The 21,710-nt window shown below is 43.0% G+C and overlaps 1 protein-coding gene across 1 annotated transcript in view; it reads left to right on the forward strand.

The window, feature by feature from the left end:
• The window catches only part of LOC147747113 (vitamin D3 hydroxylase-associated protein-like), a 639,379-nt gene that overhangs the window by 554,194 nt on the left and 63,475 nt on the right, over positions 1–21,710 (forward strand). Inside the window, exons 10-12 of the mRNA XM_086952364.1 lie at positions 7,548–7,647; positions 8,935–8,978; positions 19,428–19,467. Of these exons, the coding sequence (XP_086808490.1) occupies positions 7,548–7,647; positions 8,935–8,978; positions 19,428–19,467 (184 nt within the window). The remainder of the gene's footprint in view (positions 1–7,547; positions 7,648–8,934; positions 8,979–19,427; positions 19,468–21,710) is intronic.

Raw genomic sequence — 21,710 nt, forward strand, 5'->3', positions numbered from 1 at the left:
CTTATCCGTTCTGGGAATCTTCACGACACGCCATAGATGTCTATCAATAACAAGAAGAATAAGGTATTGGTTAGCTGCCTCTCAGCTATAATTTGAGGGCAATACCTTTGGGTACCTACTCTTTTGTATCTTTACATGGCTTTACTTTGACATAAAGTCAGACACTTTGGTTGGCCTACTATAATCTTTTTTTAACAAATGAAGTCTTATACTCTTCATTATCAGCCTCTGCTAAGCTCTGTTCACTTCTCAGTCACCATTAACATCACTTTTCTAATGCTTGTTCACGAAACAACACCACTGAGCACAATTTGTGTCTAAGAGAACATCACTGTCACATACTAGGATATATTTCACAAATAACTCCTTACTAACAATAGGAAGGTCAGAGGATGGGTTTTTACCCTTAACAATTGCTTTTGCAGCCTTGAGGAATTTACATTCAGTAACGAAACATGTGTTGGCTGCCTGCATCAGTTCTTCGGCATCAAAGTGAAGAAGAATGTGCAACAACACTGCTTACACATTGCATTATGTCATTTTAACAAGAACTGTATTGAGAGGAACTTTTTTCAATGAGACATTAAATCACTGAAAGAATGCAATATTTTGATGTTCTCTTTCTACATATGGACCTAGGTAGGGTTTGTTCAATAGATCATTAATAAGGACAGTCTAAACAGGTCAGGATTGGGAATTCACTCCCCAGATATTGAATCCTTGTATGTTACTAAAGATTGAAGTGCCAAAGTACAAGTAGTTTAGAAAAATACAACCATTTAAGTTATGAGGCAACATGGTTCTTAAAACTGTCTCTTCTTATACTTTTCCAGAAGTCCCTAGATATGTTATTCTAGCATTCTGATTGCCCTAACTCTAAGTCTGCTTGAAATGCCCCCTCCTCTTCCTCAGTCCCAGCCTCCATAGAATGGTACTCCATGCCTTGCAACCTCCCAGTTTAAACCGATGTTCCTGCTGTCTATGAGCTACCTGAAATCTTACAGAGTGATGTATTCTACAACCATTGATGTCCCGCTAAGTGACTTTCAGCCAGACTTCAGAACCCATTAGTATATGGAAACCTTTCTATTAAACATAAAGGAAGAACTAGGGCTTTGATTCATTTGGAACTTTTGGCAAGCTTTAACACCAATAGTAATCAGTTACTAATCAGAAGGCTATATACATTAACCAACATCAAAGCGAAGTACCCCTCATTCCTCCAAAACCACACCCATCAAGTGTTGTGTACTCTAGAGAGTTTCCTTTTTGTCAATGAAGCCCAACGCTTACCTGAACTTCATTACTGGCATCTCAGGACCTCATTAAATGTTGTGTGGAAAGGGGGGGTATTCACCATACTTGGTAAATACCATTACACCAGGGTGAGATATTTACCACATGTGGTAAATAATCTCTATGCCAAGTTTTTAACTTGAAAACGAAAGATATCATGTGGAGTAAACTTTTAACACACTAAATTGCCCATTCTTTAAATTTTGGGGGGCTTTTTTCGCCAGTAAATATTTGCAGGTTTGTTCTACTGGACTCAATCAGGAAAACTGTAAAGGTGTGCTAATTATTAGACAATGTGTAATTTCAATAATTGTGCAAACTCTTGTGTACAAAGAGATCAGAATTAAGCCCTTAACTTGTAATGAGGGTGTAAGACTCCTACAGGGTTGGAAGTCATATGTATGCAGAGAACTCTCGGTTACACCTGAAGCCTAAAGATTAATTTTATATTCTCGTCCCACTACCTTTCACTAAAGCATTAGGACTATTGGCGCTTCCTCAAATAGTGATGACACTTAAATCCTTCTCTTGGTCACCGTCAAGCCTATCCCCATTCATCTACTGTAACAAGAGGAATTTGTATCTAGGTGAATTCCAGTTGGAATATCAGTACATTTGGACGTGTTCTTTGAGTATGTTCGATCTTTTAGCCACCCAAATAAATGCAGTATCCAAGATAGTGCCCCAACTTTTTTCTTGTGCTAAAAGGGTGGGGGCAAGGGGAGTCTATTGTTGGGCGTAGGCTAGAATCTTTTCAGTGGGGGAGAAGGGAATTGAAGGAAACAACCTGTTAAATGGCTGAAAGTTTATTTTTGAAACGTTTTAAAGATTTTGAATTCAGCAAAGGTTTAATATTCTATCTATTCACCTCAGTATTCAGTTGGCAACAGGTCACTTCTTCTTAGCAAAAAAAGATATGTGGCTTTTAGATGCTGAAGGTTCGGAAAAAAGAACACTATGTACTAAGAGAAAGGTCAAAATAAATGGTTGCAAACATGCATCAACAGCGACTTGTCTCAGATTTTGTAATGTAACCTTTGTGCCTATTGATTGCATTTTAGAATGCATCACAGTTAGTTGCAGAATGATTTACCTAATGAATATTTATTAGACAAATCAATATTTGTGACCCCCACTACTAGTTACAAACATAAGGATGGTGGTCTACAGGGAACAGCAACCATCCACTCCATTCCTGTGCTTGCATTCTAAAGGAGCCAGTGATGTGTTTGAGTGGGAAAAGAAAAGTGGCATTTTGAGTATCCATTGGGAGTAGCAGGCAGTGGTACTTTGGGATTTACCATTGACCATCTTCACAGGAAGTAAGTTAACTGGATTTCCAATCATCCATCTGCACAGGAAGTGCCATCACTGGTTTCCCACCAAATCCTACTTTAAAAGTTGAAGCCAAGCAAGAGGACTTTATTTCCAGATGTTCATCTGCACAGGAAGTGACATCACTGGATTTCCCATCATTCATCGGAGCATGAAGTGACCACTGGATTTTCTAACATCCATCTGCACAGGAAGTGACCTCACTGGTTTTCTGCCCACTGTAACCTGTATTCTTACCTCCTTCCATGACCTATTTAATGACAGCAGCAGTGCAGGCATGCCAAAAACAAGCCTGTCTTCGCCGGGATCGCACCAGCACCCGGAATCTTGGTTCTCCCCATACCCATTGCTACCCTGCTGTGCTCCTCCGTGCTCCTAACCCAGATTGCTAGTAGCCACACTGCTGCCACACCTCACCACACAACCAAAAAGAGAGTTCAAATGCACCTTGTGCAAGTTCTCATGCACTCTTCCACACCCTACAACCACCACTCCAGCAACAACAGCATCCCAGTTACTCACACACACACACAAACGAGCCACCCAGTTGCACTCACACAGAACAAACAATACCCATACCCAAACAACACACCACACTTGCATGCATGCTCCTCAACACCTGCTTGCTCATCAAACGTGCCACGGTGATATGGAACCTACTGCACAGCTATGCTCCGGACCTGCTCTGTCTCACAGAAACATGGCTAATCCATAACTCTGCACCGAAAATCCCTACAGCCATCCCCACCAGCTATACGATCACCAGTCAAAACCGCCAGCACATGATTGGAGGTGAAGTCACCATAATATTCCGAGATACCATCAGTGCACCACCTACACAGACACCTCCACCAGCTATATGGAACACCTCAAGCTCAAGATACACATTAAAGCCAACTTTTCCTTGTGCTGTACGGTCTTAAACAGACCAGCAGAACCCTGCAGTAAATTCAGCAAAACCAAAGGGGATGATGGATGGAGTGTTGAAAATTGCAAGCACTCACTCCAGTCAACTGATCTGGGTTTAATCCACCATCATGCTTTAGCTCACTCCGCCACCCCAGTTCGGACATGGCCATATGCAAATCAGTCCGACCCTGTGCTTCATAGAAAAAGTCCAGCCCGAACTGCCAAGCCATGTCTTCCCTGGACAGGAAACAAGCATCCTGGGACCAGTTTCTGGCTAATCAGCCGTCATCAGCCAGGCTAGCTTGAATCCAGTGGCAAAGTGAGCAAGGGACCCACTTCTGGGCATTCCCTGCCAACTTTGGGCAAACAAAGCAAAACCAACATCGACAGTAGCGACATCACAGACTTTGTTGCACCCCTCATCATCACCACCACCTCCACCATTATCCCCCTCGGACACCTTAACTTTCACTTAAATAACCTCACCAAACCAAACTCAATGGCCCTCCTGGAAAACTTTAAAAAACTTGGCCTCACTTGGCATGGTACTGGACCCACCAACACCACCGGATATCTATTGGACCTGATTTTCTCCTCAATCAGCTACTTATTAGTCGACAAACCAGCAACTAATAACTTGGCTGACCATGCCTTTGCCAGTTTCAGCATACCCACCCTGCATCCTCTCTGAGCTACCACCACCGTAACCACCCATTGCATCTAAAAAAGAATCTCAGAAGAGGAGTGGGCTTTTGCCCTCCCTGAGCACCACCCAAGCACACCAGTAACTTGCCAAAAGCCATCAAGGACCTCAAAAGCTCGATCACTGCATGCACTGACACCATGCCTTTCCTAAAGAGCAACCCAACAGCAAGAGCTGAACCACAGACCAGCTGACAGACAGAGGAAATCAGGCTGATCAAACGCCTCTGCAAGCAACTGGAATGCAAATGGAGATCAAGACAACACACCGCAAATGAAGACATCCTCAAACTAGTCCTAAAACGTTACTACCAGCAGATACGCAACACCAAGTGTGTGACTAATGAAGATCGCATCAATGCCAACACTGAGAGTAGCAAAGACATCTTTCCCATCATCACAAGTCTCCTGCTGCCCCCAGCAACATCACCACTTCAGAAATCCTTTGCAGCAAGCTTTCAGAATTCTTCTGTAACAAAATCTTCTTCAAATAAAGCAACTTTTACTCCCAACCGCACCCATCACTGTCACAACTCAACTTCCCATTATAGTTGATGAACGGACCCTGACCTCCTGGCCTGCTGTCACCACCGTACACAATTATGCTACCATAAAGACCATCCATTCAGGAGTTCCATATGATCCTTGCTCCACCATGTTTTTATCAAACGACTCCTACAAATCAGCAAAGCTCTCAAACCCATCCTCAATGCCTCCATCAACTTAGCAACATTCCTGGACACCTAGAAACATGCCAATGGCATACCCCTGCTCAACAAAATCATCCTCTGACGAAGCAATGCTTTTCAAATACAGACCCATATCCCTACTAACATACCCCTCAAAGGTCTTAGAAAAACCCACCAACCAACGCCTCACTGACCATCTCAGTAACCACCAGCTTTTCGATGCCAGTCAGTCGAGATTCATGCCCAATCACAGTACAGAAACTATACTCATCGCGGCCACCAACAACACCTGTATGATCCTTGACTGAGGAGACACGGCAGTCCTGAGTCTCCTGGACCTCTCTGCAGCATTTGACAAAGTCTCACACACTGTTCTCCTCAGGCGCCTGTACGAGATTGGCATCCACGGACTCGCTCTCCTCTGGATTGGCTCCTTCCTAATGAATAGAACACCAGATGTCAGCCTGGCACCTTACCCCTAGCAAGCCCATACATTTAGCTACATAGTACCTTAAGGTTCATCACTCAACCCCACCATCTTCAAGGAATACATGATCCCTCCAGGAAACATCATCCACCACATTAACATCCTCTCCTATGCCAATGACTTGCAAATCACTTTCTCCCTCTCGAACAAGACCCTGTGCAAGTTCACCAACTGCATGACCAAAGTCACTAACTGAATGAAAGCCAACTGTCTCAAATTCAACCTAGACAAGACAGAAGTAGTGATCTTTTGGAAGAACACCTCCCCATGGAAACCCTAACTGGGGGCTGAACACGGACCCATACCCACAACCCACACCAGAAATCTCAGAATAATCATCAACAGAATACTGGACATGACAGCACAAGTTAAGCCTGTTCCTGCATTCTGCTTCCACACCCAAAGATGATGAGGAAGATCTTTAAATGACTCTGAAACAACACTAGAAAAACTGTCACTCATATCCTAGTGACCTGCAAGTTGGACTATGGGAACACCTTCTATGCTGGAATCACCAAGCAACTTACGAGAGGACTACAAACCATCCAGAAATTGGCAGCCAGACTCATCCTCACCCTCCCAAATAAAACTCACATCACACCACACATGTAAGGCACTGCACAACTCAGGCCCCACAGTTGCCTCTCCTTCCACACATCTCAAGCATACACATAACCAGTTCAGAAGAAAATTGTTCTCTTATATCGCTCTTAAAGCGTTGAACATACTCCTACTCCACATCAGAGCCTCCTGCTCTCCTCTTAAATATTGCAAGAAGCTGAACACCTGTTTTTTTTCATTTAATAAACCTACTATAGGCAGAGCTAGGCACACACAGCTGCTCAGTGCCAGGATATGTCACCAGTTATCATGCGCGTCACCAATACACAACATAACACTGCATGCTTCCACTAAGGATGTCAAAACGATTCCCAAAGGGGGGCTGTCCCAAAAAGGACATATTCCCCTTTATGAATCAGTTACCATCTCCTCTGGGTGTTAGCAACTTATCAAGAGTTTACAACTGCAATTGCAGCTGCAAACCATTGATACGTACCATACCAGAAGTAAATGAGCCTCGTAGAGCACTAGAACCCTGGATGCTCGTCTCACATGATTATGCTTTTTACATTGCATAGTATGTATGCTATTTTGCAGAAACTAGACATTTTGTCATTAACCTACATAGTTTGAGATTCATTCATTAGTCCTCACATCTGAAGTCTCTATTCCAGTATTCCCAGGATGCAACATCTTTTGACTCAGCCTTAAGTCATGGTGAATGTTCATGTAAAGGCTGCCATTGGGCTACCTTCATGCCAGATTAAGTTGGAAATGCCCAGAATCCACCCATTAGTGGAAAAACACCAAAGACTTCTTAAATGTTTACCAAAATCAGTCAACAAACACTAGTTGTGTCTCACATTGTAAGCATGAACTTCCAACCAGAGAATTGTCATTCATTGTCATGAAAATAAAGGACTCTTAGTCTCAAGATACCTTAATGTAATGATTTTGGTCAGAGTTGAAGTTCGTAGTTCTGATCAAATGTATTGTTGTCTATAGACTTGAAGATCTTTGCATACATTTCCTAGTTCAAGTCTTTTCAGGCCTCAAATCAGCTACACATGAACAGGATACCTTTACTTCAAAAATATGCTGGGATTCTCATTGGGTATGCAGCATTGTAACCCAATGCAATCAAGAAGTGGTCAGACCTCTTGAAAAGTATGAAAAAAAGAGTACACTGTTAATGATGATATTGTGTTTGAGGTATAGTTGAATATTTCACTTCAGAGCAGTTTATCTTTAATGCAATTTATCAATACAGAAAATAACTTTGAGAAGGGGCTGAAGAGTTTTGCATCAGAGAGAGACACTTACGAAGCCATGAAAGCAGCTGCAATAGATGTTTTCTTGATGTAACAGGATCCCATAATTTGGATGTTAAGTGTCAGAGGAAATGGGTTTTATTAAGCAGCAAAGCTTGCATGCATGTAAACTTGCACCTATGGTGGGAAACATAACTGACTAGCTTTGTTTTTGCATGCATTGTACTACTACAATGTTCTCATCCGATCAAAGAGCGAACCAGACTACTTTCACAATCTTGTTTTCATTTTTTCTAGCAAAGGAAACCTTGTTGACCCACATCTACAGGAAGTAGTCGATACATGTAAAATGCCATTTTTCATGAAGAAAATAATGGCCACCCTTTTGAAACCATGGGTAAGATTCATTTGTCCATATTCCCGGAATAAGGACACACATGTTTGAGCTGTCAATCAACCAGTTTTTTGATAACCATGGTAACGGTGGGCATTTAATCCTTATGCACACTTTCTGCATAGAAACCTGATAGGGTGGCCCAAGGATGTGGAGATATCCCCAAAGAAGGCATAGGCCCACCTTCCTACCTCCCCAAATATACACCTTATCCCGAAGAACTTGCATATCAGGTGTAATTGAACTATTATATTAGTAACCATTTAATAAATGTTAAATTTGAAGAAACTTGTGATTTTTGTGGGAGGAGGTAGAATTTTTAATAAGGCACATACAGAAAAGTAATGGAGAACTATAATACTCATATCATTGAAAAGTTAAATGCATGCTAGTTCTTTTTCCAGGTCAAATCGATCCTTAATGGCTATTCGGTGTGTCATTGGACGTCTCAGAATTTAAATATTTTATGATGTGTTAAATTATGTATTGCTACAGCAGGAGTTTGTCATTTTGTAAAGCGAAGAACCTGTTCTCTACTGCTCCTTTGATTTGATTATCCCTCTGTTCTGGATCATATAGATGTTCTATATGTCAGCTTACAGCCTCGGCCCTTGGAGGGAGTTGCGGTGGGGCAGAGAGGTGGGGTGGGGGAGGGGCGGGGTGGGTGGGGGTGCTAAAAACTGGCATATGGATATTTGGAGGTAAGTAAACAATGTAATTAATATAACGAATTCACATTAAATTGTTTATTTACCTCCAATTATCCATATGCCGGTTTTCAGCATCCCCCATCCTGACCCTCCCCCGTCCCGCCTCTCTGCCCCACCGCAACTCCCTCCACAGGCCGCGGCTGTCAGCTTATCAGATGATATAAAATTTTACCCTTTCAAAGATGAGGTGACACTAGCCTCATTCACTGCACCAAAGATGTTCACTTTTCTTCCTGCAGGACAGTGTTCCCGGCTGGGGTAATTGGCACAGCCAGGTGCACTGTCCTGCTGAAAGAAAAGTGAAAATTTTTGTTCAAGTGAAAGAGGCGAGGTACCTCATCTTTGCAAAAGTGAGGTTTCATGTAAAATGTGCATATTAGAATACGTAGGATTTTTGCATGAGATTTTTCTGAAATCTGTTTCATTCCTATTGAGCCTGGGGATTATTAGCCGAGTATTTGCAATCAGATTTCTCCCCCCTTCCCCCAGCCCCTGTTCCCCTTGTATCCGGGTGTCCCTAGCACCAGCTTCTAATTCTCAATATCCGAATAAATTTTTCATTAAATTATGTTTTTTTCAGAGTCCTCGCCTGGCCAGCGATTTAAAGGCACTGTGCGAAGCACGGTAAGAATAGACACTTTTACAACCATTTGTGGTTTAATCATACCAATATTGCAAATAGTTGTATATGTGCACCTCTTGCTGTTTGTTAACTTATCAAATCTGTAATTTTATGTCTCACCATCCACCTTCTAAGGCTTGGACCCTTAAGGTTGCTGTCCTAACATAAGATTAACGTATGAACTTCAAGCAGTGGTCAACATGTTGAATGAAACCGGAGGTCAGATGAAAAAAAAAACAGATTCAGGGATTAAAAACATATATTGTCTAAATTCACAAAAAAGGTACAATACTTTCAGAGATCTACGCCTCTCCTTGAGAACACTTTAACACTTTATTCCAGTTCAAAAACCTTGACAGAACTACAGCTGGAAAGCTGTGACAGTCACAGGTTTCCAGATGTACTCCTGGGCAAGTCATGCAACTTTTTCAAGTATTATATTTTTCCTAGTATGGAATTGTGTGCACAGTATTCCATATTTTGCAAATACAAATGCTGATGTACAAATGTTATTCATCCAGAGAGAAAACATGTTTCCTCCATGGAGAAACCACTTTCTGCACATATCCCCACTGGTAGGACTGCAGAAAGGTTCCAGTGAGCGATGCACTGAAGCTCTGTGAGCAGGAGATTTACAAACAGATAGTGTGTATTCAACGCACCAGAACATTTCCACTAATAGAGGGTGTTAATACATCAGAGAATATGTTGGCAGGATATGTTTCCTATATTTGGAAGTGCCAGCATGTTGGTCTCACTCTGTACATCATATATCACACCTCTAACACCAAAGTTATTTGTAATGTGTCTAAACCCCAAAAGCTCTATCATAGATCAGGCAAGCTCTTCGACTTCTCCACCCCGTAACTCACCTTGATCTCTTGGCTGCATCCCCCCACCAGCTTATCAAAACTACCAATTTCTCCAAGAAAAGGTAGGTAAGTTGTGGCAGAGGATGCTTGAGGTGGAAGGTGCTGCAAAGCCCCATCAAACACCAGGAAAGTGCTTAAAGCATTGGTGTAAGAATTTACAGGTAGTTCTCCATCAGGCCGGATGCACAATGATGTTGCTATGTGCACGAGCCGAATGTCATTTACTTCTGATCCCATCCACTTTTATCTCTGACTTACAATACCTTTCTCCATACTCTGCCGTCCATGGTGACCCCCATGTGCGCCAGCTCAAAAAGGCTGAATTTGATGTCCCACATGCGTTTCGCCCAATGGGAGATGAAAGCCCTCCAACTGTCATTTGTCTCCTTGGTGAAATCTGCCGCAATTTGAATCTTGTGGTCTTTGAAGTCATAAGGCCCGAGTCCCTGCTCTTGCCACTGTAACGATCTGTTGTGTCTGCTCATGTTAGGCCTCAGACAGGTTGGTGCCAGGGGCCTATGTTGGTGTATTCTGTGAGCCCTCTGCATTTACAGCAGGGGCAAGAAGGTGATTCCAATTAGGGGGGGCAGGAGAAAACCCTTAATATCTGTGCCCTCTGCCTTCTCCGCAATGCTGAAGAAGTGGACATTGTCCTTCTGACTGCGGTCCTTGAGGTCAACGATCTCAGGGCTCTAAGCTCCTGTTCCCTGTTTGGAATGAGCTGGACTCAAGATCCCAGAGAGGATAGACGATTGTCCAGACCCTCCACCTTGTTGTGGAAACTGAAGATCTCCTTATGGATTAAGACTCTTTGGTGAGGTCGGTCATCTTCATGTTCAGGGCCTCTAACCCGTGCCCCACCTGCATTATTGTTTTGGGGATTAGGTCCATTGTGGCCTCCAAGGAGCCCGATGGGAGGGGGTGGGGTTGCGATTTGCATTGAGAAACCCCCTCTGTGAAAAGCAGCTTCTAGTTTGCTTTCCTGGGGCCATCGTAGATGGAGCTGACACCTGCGTTGGGCAATGTCTGGTGACCAATCCACTAACGATCCAGGAGTTTGGGTAGCATGCTGCATGGAGGATGGCCAACAACTCCAAGGGAAAGGCTAGAAAGAATGGGATGGCTGTCCAGAGAAAGTCCCAGCTTGCTAAATCTGGCCGAGGGCACAGAAGCAGGGCAGCATTGGAGGCCCTCAGGTGATCCCATCATGAAGCACACGCCCTTGAGAAAGTAAAAACGGGGCTCGTTGGCTTGGGGCCTCATCTGTTGCGAGGCATACCATTGGTCGCTCCTTGGCACCCCCACCCCATAAGATGTACTGGGCAAGCCTGATCTCGCTAGTCTCACAGCAAAGTGTCCGTCGTCGCAGAGGTTCCTAGCATCAGTGGGGAATCAGTCCCTGGCCAGAGCGCAGGGCTTCTCAATTCAGTAGAGCTATTTAAGAGGTTAGCATGAGGCCCAGTGACCACAGAGGCTTAGGTGTTCACAGTAGACAAGATGGAGGCAGAATGAAGGTAGGGCTGCAGTGACGGTGGGGAGGGGGGGGGAAGGAATAAAAAATCCTCATTGACAAAAGGACACGTAAGTGGCAGCCTCCCAAGCACAGCCATTGTGCTCTGAGAAGAGGACCAGACCCATCACAAGAGATCACTCAGAGGCATCTCCAAAGGATCCAAAGTGCCCTGCATAGGATGTAGCATGTGGGCCCTCTGTGTCGCAAGAGGCAGCAGGCTGCATAGGACAGCAGGTCACAATATCCAAGACATCCACCCAGGTGGCTCCCAGGCGCTGCAACTCACTGCTTTTGAAGACACAGCCCTTGCTTAGGAGGGCTGCAGACTGCCGCAGCGTAGCACCAGTGCTTTGCAGCCCAGAGGGCAGGGCAGGCCATGTGCTTAATGTTACTTGGGGCCAGTGTCTGGAGGAGTCGCTTTCCCTCTTGTGCTCTGATTCGTTATAGGCAGAGCGCAATGGCCTATGTGTGCCTCTAGACTCTCCAAAATTCTTGTGCCTGGCCACAGCACAAAACCGGTGCCACGCGCCCTGTAGATCAGGATAAGCTGCATGCCTCAGTTCCAGGGTGGCCGGTGTCCTGTTTCATTGAGAAAGCCCACTCCTTTATGTGCTGCTTCATGGGGCAGTAGGTTGTATGTGCTACCAGTCCTCCTGAGATGACCGTGGGGGACCAGATGTTGCAATAGGTGAAGCGCAGACCAATGTCACAGAGTTGCATGAAACTGCAGTCTCTGCCAGCCTCAAGCTAGATCGAATCTGCTGAAGCTAGGCCGCTTTGCTCTGCTCTCCCTCCTAGCCATGGGGACTCAGCTTCCGGGCTCGAGTTCATCCCCAGACGTTCACTGCAGGTCCATGAGTCTCCTCAGGTATTTTGGCAGCTGGAGGTTGCTGGATGCTGGTGCATCTCTCTCTGAGGCCTCCCAACAAAGCGGAGCTTCAGAATCAGGAGGACATCTCCATCAGTGGCCAAACTTGAACCCCAACCCACAGGTTTAAAATAAAAACTTCCTGAAAACCACATCATTTCACTAATCAGCACACCTCAAAATGTCCTGCAATGAACCACCCATTATTTTGGCCTTAGAAGAAGCAGCACCTCTCACAGAATGGGCACCTAACCTCTTGCATGCTCATGACGAGCTCAGCTCGTCATCAGTTACAGTGCTCCTTTGCTCATGACGAGCTGAGCTCGTCATGGCCTTTAGAACTCTCGCGCGCTGGGCTAATTCCCCTGCTGTGCGAACGTTCTAAAGAAACGGGTGTGGCCGTGACGAGCTGAGCTCGTCATGAGCACAGGAGCACTGAACTGCATGACGAGCTGAGCTCGTCATGAGCATTGGGGTGCTGTGCGCGCCCCCCCCGCACAGCAGGGGAATGTGCGCAGCAGGGAAGGAGCTAATAGACTCACATCCACACCATCTCTCTTCATTACATATTTCACCCATCTTGCAAGTTGTAGGTAACAACACTGCTTATACTGATTTTATAAAGAAATAACCAACTGTTTCACTCCCATTGGCCTGACACCTGATTTTCTCTTCTCATAATCGTTAAACACAACAAACTACACATAAATTCTCACACTATTTAAAAAAAGCTTAACATATTGAAACTGAGCAAGTGTTCATCCTTTTGTTTAAATAAAAACACACCCATTCATGTGAAAATATCCTGCTCGAAACATGAAGGGCCTGAACATCGGATACTCTCCTAAACAAAATCAAACATAATAATGTTGTAAATTTCTGGGTAATATTCTCTAAACTTAATCCTCTGTTCGAACCCCAACTCTCCAAAAAAAATCAACATTTTATAAACATCCCAAGCCGAATTATACCTGGAAACTGTCTGTTTCATGATTATGATGCTTTTCATTAATGTTTTTACCAAATCATCCTGGCCTACTGTTAAACCATAAAACGAAGCATGCCTCTCAGAAATCGCTGATCCATGAACATTAATTGATGTCTAAGCCAATCCTCTCTCAAACATTTTTGCTAAATCATTAACTTTTTCTGCGACACCCACTGAAACAGGATCAAAATCTCTTGCCAAACACCAGAAACCCCCTTTTTGCTCTACATATTTCACTTACCTGGTGCCCAGGATTCCTTAATAAGCAATGTAGCCCATTGTAAAAATCCTGGAATCTCCCACACCCTCCTGAAATTCGCCACATGGCCGATGAAAGACCAAAAGGCAGGCAAAGAAACTTCCACATCTCTCTGCCTCATCTGAACTTCAAGAATCTCTGAAGAGGTTCCCAAATTGGAATTGTCAAATAAGCATCCTTTAAATCTAACCAAGTCAACCAATTGACAAATCAGCGTCCTTCAAATCCAACCAATTCAACCAATCTCCTGTCTGTAAAATGTCCCATAACATACGCATGCCTTCCATTTTGAAATGGTGATAAACCACTGAGTTGTTTGGATGCCTCAAATTTATCACTCATATTCTCTTGTCCTTCTTATTCACATGAAAAATATTTCTTACAAACCCTTGCAATTTCTGAAACACTTTCACAAAGGCATCTTTCTTCACCCATTCCTGAACCACTGTGTCCACCAATTCCTGAACCTCCGTGTCCACCAATTCTGACAAATCTGGACTAAATTCATCCGCAGGTCCAGGAACATCAAGCAGTATGTCTTGACACAATCTCAAACCTTTATCTCATCCCTGCCATCGATCACTTCCACCTTTCCCTATAATGCCGACATTTGTGTATCTAACTTGGGTGTCACAGTCACTTTACTTGGTTAGCTAAATCTTAGACATTCAGAACTCCATTTCATTCTAACTTTCTTGAGGATTTGTTTAGTTAACCAGGTCACAACATAATCTGTGACATGAGCAGCAGGAGACCACTCCGGAGCAATTGAGTGCTTAATCAACAAATGATCAAACATATAGCCCGCTAAACGTTTAGTCAAAGCCTCCATATGAATGTCCTTTGCACCCACTTTGGGTTCTGTTCGTGGGATACTCCCACAGTGCTGCAAAATCTGAAGACCAGCTTACGTCAACCTTAACACTGCCTAAGGACTCATCACACCGAATCACTGTATGATTATGTCCCTTTATTAAAATGTACCTTTCTTTTCCTGGGCCTTCAACCTGCCGTCCACGTGTGTCCTCAACACTGCCATGATTCGAGAGGTCACAACACCCGTGATCTGCGTCTGCAGATTTCCTTTTCTTTAGTTGTGTGATATTGACTTCAAGATCCTTCCTCTTTTTCTCTCTTGAGAAGAAGCCTCTCCACCAGACTAATATTCCCCCTCTTCAGAATCTAATCCTTTAGCCAGGAGCAAAGCTTCTATTTTCCTTTCCATTCTACTACCTATTTCTGGAGTAATTTTATCAGTCACATTTTGAAATGTGTCCTCCAAAACTGCATCCTCCCTTAACTTGATCCTGTTCTTGCTTATTCTCAAATTAACTAATTATATCTAACAATACAAAGGAAACAACATAATACCCAATATCATCAAAATGCCCCCACTTTCAAATTCCCCACAAAATGACTATCACTAACGAACAGCACAATCGATGCTTCAAAATATTCTCCTCAGCGGATTCTAGTAATAAGCACACACTGCTTCCCAACCTGTTAAGCCGTTTCCTCAATGTAGTCCAATCTGCTTTTCCCAACCCATTAAAATGAGACCTTTAATCATTTCCATTAAGCAATAAGAAGCCATCGCTCCTTGCGTGAGCCATACCCACCTTAAGAGAGAGTGAATAGCACCCTTCCAATTTAAAGCATGCGAGGCTCCTGACGAGGTCGCTTCACAAAAGGAGCATACTCTAAATGGTGCCCACATGCCTTATGGTGTGCTCATGCTGCAAAACAGCACTCAGGCAACTATGAGCCAACAGCTCTGGCTATCAGTAACTTAATAAAGCTAAATTACCCAGAATCCTCCCATTTTAAAAGTTGCTATATTCTTTTCTAGGAAATGCCTCTTTTAAAACTAAGGGAAGCTTTCTCACAATAGCAACTATCAAAACTGGCTACTAACAAATAAACTAGCAGTAATTCAAGCAGCCATACGCTCATTAGATTCACATTCGACCTCTGCTCCTAATCAATTACTGATTACTCTTCATAAACCATCAGTTAACCACTCAGAACTATTCTCATTCAAGCAGTACTTGTCTGCAGGGAGCAGCAGCAACAAAGACGTAAGATGGTTGGGGATTCTGTACTTTTATTGTGTTGAAATTCTGACTGTGTTTTAAATTCTTACAGGCGCTGCTGTGAGTAGTGGCAATTGCATAATAATAGCCTCCTGGTCTTGCCATACATTTCAAATCACCCATCATTTTCACAGACCTCAGGACAGTAATCATAGTTGGGAATGCAAAGGTGTTTCCCTACTTCGGTGCGAAAAATGCTCTGATAGCAGAAGTTTCAAATCCATACCACCACCTATGAAGGCCATCCTTCATGCAACAACAGCACGCCTGGTCTCCTCTAAGAAAAAAATACAACCATATTACCCCATTCTAACACAATTCTAATGGCTACCATTAGAGGAACACATCAATTTCAAAACACCATGTACAACATATATAGCTATCCACTCCAAACTTCCGTCATACTTGAAAGACAAACTGAAAACCCAAGGTGTTGTACAACGACAAGAGGTAAATATCAAATCCTACTTGAAATTATAAAGACAGAAGTAAGCAACCATAAACCAGGCCAGGGCGCAGACTGTGGAACTAGCTCTTTGAAAACATTGGCCTTAACTAAAAACTTCAATTTTTTCAGCAAAGAACCTAAATATTCACCTTCATCCATCGACCAAGAGATGGGGATTTCCTCCCTATCTCCCCACTTTGCATTTTGAAGATTTTACTGTGAGTTTAGAGTTGGAGTCTGTAACTTTGTTACAATTCTGCTGTAAAGAGCTCCATATGGTAAGCTAGTTCAATAGGTTTTGTAGCTAGGTACATGCTCTAAATACCATATTAGATAAATACAATAATTGTAATTAATATAAACAATAGCAGACACAACTCTCAACACATTTTTTTCCTACAGTTTTTCATCACACATACTAATAATTTGTGTTCCATCCAGCTAACATGGTTTTCCTAGATACATTAATGAATCAACTGGTGAAGCTGGAACTAAAGCCTAGATCTCCAGAGGTGTAGGTCATTACTGTTGGTCATCACCTTCATGACTTTGCAAAGGCTCCACAACCCATTTCTCCTTTAGGACTGGAGCTGTTTACATGCTATGTTTCATGAAGGAAGTGCTAGGGAACTGTTTGCCTAAAGGACAGGCTGGCTGAGTGTTCCTGGAAAAGCTCGGGAATGCATCTTTTACTGGATGTTTTTAAGGGCACACACTTGAAATCTTTTTGACAGATGGGCCTGAAGGTTAGAACCAGATGTTCCAAATTCATCTATTTCTCCAATAGACCACAGCTCCACTCCACCAGTCTCACCGTTCTATTTTCTCCACTAAACTAATACTGGCTTGCCATCCCTGATATACAGCAGCCCACTGAAATAGGTAAGCCTTGTTGCGCCTGCAAGCGGTACTGTCCCACCTTTATCTCACCCTTCTTAATTGGACACTCTCCTTCATTTAGGTCACTCTGATTTCGAGACTGCTCCATGATGCAAACATTTCAAATGCCTCCTTTAAGCAGTTACAGCCTTTATTAGGTAAGCTGCTCTCCTCCTTCGGCACCCTGCCAATCTCTACGATCTTCTCTTAGATCCACATCACTTGTCATTTTTCATGTAGGTCGACTCTGAAGCAGCATTCAACTGCACAGACCGTGGACGCGGCTGTCTGCATCCTTTACTCTCCTTGTACTTGGCCTGGACTTTTAGTCGGTCTTCGCCTGAAACAAACCTCCTCCAAGTCACTCTGACCTGAATCTAGGTATAACTTTGACTATCTTTCGCTCGCTGCCCTCAAGCACTCTACCCGCTGCCACTGTTTTTACAAGCTCCTCATCAGTGCATGCGTTTGCCACTTTTTAAATTATTCCTTGTTTCTCTTACGGAATTCCACACCCATTTTGCTTTCCACACCGGCGCTTGACTGGCCCTCCGCTAATTTCACAGGTTATTCACCACTCACCAAGCTCTCTACCCTATTGCACATTCTATCACCCCACGTGGATGACTATGATTGTTAGCACGCATTGCTCATTATTGTGTAATTCTTTTACTCTTGCTTAGCAATTGTATAAGTTCTGCTCACTTCTCCGGTATCATTGTACTCACGTGTGATCCTCTTATGTTAGTCGGAAAAACACTGCCCTCACCAGTGCCCAAGTTGTTTTCAAATTGTTTTCTGCCCGAGCTAACTTTCATATGTCTCTTTTTCTTTTTTCATCCTTTATTCCCTCCGACTGTTTTATTTATTACAGGCAAAATGTATACTGGCATACCACTGTTAATGTCCTGATGATGATCCTATATCTTTTGTAAGGATAGAAATGCCATATACTTGTACATATTCACACCTCTTTGTTTAAAACGTATTATGTGTAATGGTGTCTCCACTATAATTTGTTTGTCCTACCAAAATGTGTCTCATACAAACAATGTACTCTACCTGAGCCTTTTTGTTTCATCTTGTACTCCCTTCCCAATAAGTTGGATACAGGCTTGTGTCCCACTTTAATTGTTTCTTGCTGAATTTTGTGTATATTTAAGCAACTATATATTAAAAACACCTGTCCGTCTGGACAGCTGTAAAATATCGTACTGATTTATTGTTTGCTCTTATTAATCCTTGTCTAGGGACTACTGTCTTTAGAAATAGTTAATTACGTCTATACCACGTAAGGATAGATGAACTAGCACGTGTCCAGGAGGTTTTGTTATGTTGACACTTAGGAATTACTCAAATTAGTAAGTACAAAATCAACTGGAAAAATGCAAGCGGTGCACAGCTGACGCATGCAAAGCCTATTAGGAGGTGAACAGGTGGTGCACACACAGCGTAGTGTAGTCTGGCAATAGATGCCCAGCAGGTGCACATACAGCCTAGTGTAGTCTGGGAAGAAGTGCCCAGCTGGTGCGCACACAACCTAGTGTATTCTGGCATGAGGTCCACAGCTAGTGCACACAAAGCCTAGTGTAGTCTGGCAAAAAAGTGAACAATGGATGCACGCACAACCTTGTGTAGTCTGGCAAGAGATTTATAGCTGGTATATATACAGCCTAGTGTATGCTGGCAAGAGATACACAGTTAGTACACACACAGCCTGGTGTAGCCTGGCAAGAGGTGCACAGTTGGTGCACACACAGCCTATTTTAGTCTGGCAAGCGGTGCACAGCTGGTGCTAGCATAGCCTAAAAGGGGGAGCAAAGGTGGTGTACACGCTGCCTAGTGTATTCTGGCATGAGGTCCACAGCTGGTACATAAACAGCCTAGTGTAGCCTGGCAAAAGGTGCACTGCTGGTTCTTGCATATCCTGTTAGTAGGTGAATGCTGGTGAACACACAGCTTAAAGTAGCCTGGCATAAGATGCACAGCTGGTAAATACACTGTTTAGTTTAGCCTGACTCTTAATAGACATGCAAAATGGATTAGGTGCACTTGCAAACATTAATTATCTTTGTTAGTCAAAACTGTGAAGCAAAATTCTTAACTTGGGTCAACGCTTGTAGCAGCAGACTCGAATATCTGTACAGAGAGGTGTTTATAGAAGGAAAAATGCCGAAGGAACGAAACTGTTGTTCTGCAAGGTGCTAAAGAAGACAAATTTGTGACTGCTTTTTACATTTAGATGTCTTATGGCCATCTATTCCCGATGGCTTTTGCTGCTGGTGTTTATTTTATTTGAATTCACTGAATTTAAACCAACAGGTTGGCTTACCGCTCTTCTTCATAAAGATCATGACCCCTTGTTTTTATTAAGGAGTCAAAGTCCTAATAAAATAGAAGTATTGAACCCTTCTTGGTGTGAATGCTATGTAACTGTGATCTTCAGCTTACACAATGCTATACATAGTTGATGATCACTTGCCGACCATGTTTTTGCATATTATTTACAAATCTCTTTCACAAAATTTTAGGTCTGTAAAAGATCTATGGGCACATCAGAAAATACGAGAGGTAGGAATTTTCATGACACTACTGCTAGCTCATTTGTTCCCAATATTATTGGTTTGAAATACAATTAATGTCTGTGTTCGTTGTTAAAGTTAATATTCCCTCTGAAAGAACAAGTGGGCAAATGCTGAGTGTTTTTGAGTGGAGAATGCCCCTATGAATTTGTGATAATAACTGTCATTGAGTCTCAAGAAACGTGGCACTTCCATAAAGACTTTAAGAGTTTTTTAGAGTTTGGCAGCAGGGTACTCCATCACAAGCATAGCTGAATAAATACCCTGTCCACCAAAATAAAGGTCTGCCTGTTCTGTGTAAATTCATGTGAACCATGATGTTTCAGCTGGAGGAGCTGCCGCCGGCTTTGCCAATTGAAGTCGTAGACAGACAGCACCACATACATCATGATTTTAAATTTGTATGTAGTTTTAAGTGCCTCTATTTTTATGCTTTCTAAAACAAAAAAAGAGATATTTTATAATGTGTTACCAGGACTGTTGTTGTTTGCCCATGAGATTTCCAATGTAAATTTGATGAAAACAATCATCCCTAGCTATCACAGCTATTAAAATTTTCCAGCATTCATTCTTATAAAATCAAGCTACATTTATCTGCTATGTGAGCCTTTAAAAATGTCTTGAATTACTTTTCTGCACTTTATTTTTTATTTAATCTTACCTGACCTGCAAACATATGAAAGCCATTCAGCTCATGGTGGATACATAAGTGGAAAAGTTTGGCAAATCAACTATACTGGCATAAGGACATTGCCCCTTCAATCCATTTTCTACTTTGATCAATTTTGAACAACTTTTAGGGGACTTGATTACAATTTTAATCCTGTTATTATTCTGTAACTAAACTAGTAATGTAGGGAAATAGTTTGCAACCCCCCAATTATGTAGTTTGAGCAAGAGTATCCTCCAATCAACTCTATCAAAGGTGTTTGAGACATCTTTATACCCCAAATAACATTTTTTTTTAACTTAACATATTTTTAACTATCAAAAGGAGGGCTATTGAATTAACTATTGTTCAACAGAAGTCATGAAAAGCATTCTATTCCTGGGGGATGGCACTAACCAATGGCACCCACACTAGCTGCTTGAGCCAAGTGGTTTCGTTTTCTGAGAGGGAATGTTTTTAATTTTGTTACCATTTTCATTATCCGTCTGCAAAGGAGGTGATATCACTGGAGTTCCCATCATCCATATACACAGGAAGTGACATCAATGTATTTCCATCATCCATCCGTAAAGGAAGTGACATCATTACTCCCCCTAATCCAGGAACTATTTAATGGCTTCCACTGAGTAGACGCGCAGCAGATGTTTGCAGAGGGGGTGTCACAGTCATGCTGAAGGCTCACCAATGGCAAGCCACTCTGTGCCCGTCCGCACCTGGAATGCACCCAGTATCGGGAACCCTTATCCTTGCCTCCCGCCACTACAATCCTTGGACCATCCGCACTCACATCTCCGGACGTTGCTCGATACAGCACTAAAGGAGCATGTTCCTGCAAGTTTTCATCCACTTAACATCACCGAACTCTCACCACAATGACCGCACCTAACACCAAACTCTCACACACACACAGTCCTGCAACCACCTACACAACACTGTACACTCGCATACATGCTCCTCAAAACTTGCTCACTTACCAACCACACAACAGAGATCTGAGACCTGCTGCACAACAATTCCCCTGGCTGAACCTCACATCAGCATCTGACATCGCAACAGCCATCTCCCCTCACTGCAAGATTTCCAGGTAAGACAGACGTCACAAGCCCCAAGGCGGAATCGCCATTATCCATAAGAAAACTCTCAGCTGCACCACATCCACAGACACATTATCCTCCAACATGCAACACCGGTCGTTCAAGCACTACGTCACAGCCAACTTCACCCTAAGTTGCGCTCTCATCTACAAGCTACTGGGACCACAAAATAACTTATCGACAAGTCACTTTGTTGCGCCACTCACCCTCGATACTAGCAATTACATCCTACTTGGAGACCTGAACTTTCACGTGAACACCGCGTTGACCCCAAACTCAAGAGCGCTCAATGAAGATCTTGGATGCCTTGGTTCTCACCCACACTGTAAAAAGACCTACTCAAATTGCCAGATACCTCCTGGACCCAATTTCAACAATTTTGACAACATCTGAGTGGAGGAGCCCACATCAGTGTCTTGGACGCACCAAGCCCTCATCGAGTTCAGCAGACCCGTCCCAACACACACA

Source organism: Lissotriton vulgaris, chromosome 1_1 (genome assembly GCF_964263255.1).
Source record: "Lissotriton vulgaris chromosome 1_1, aLisVul1.2, whole genome shotgun sequence".
Taxonomy (NCBI): Eukaryota; Metazoa; Chordata; class Amphibia; order Caudata; family Salamandridae; genus Lissotriton; species Lissotriton vulgaris.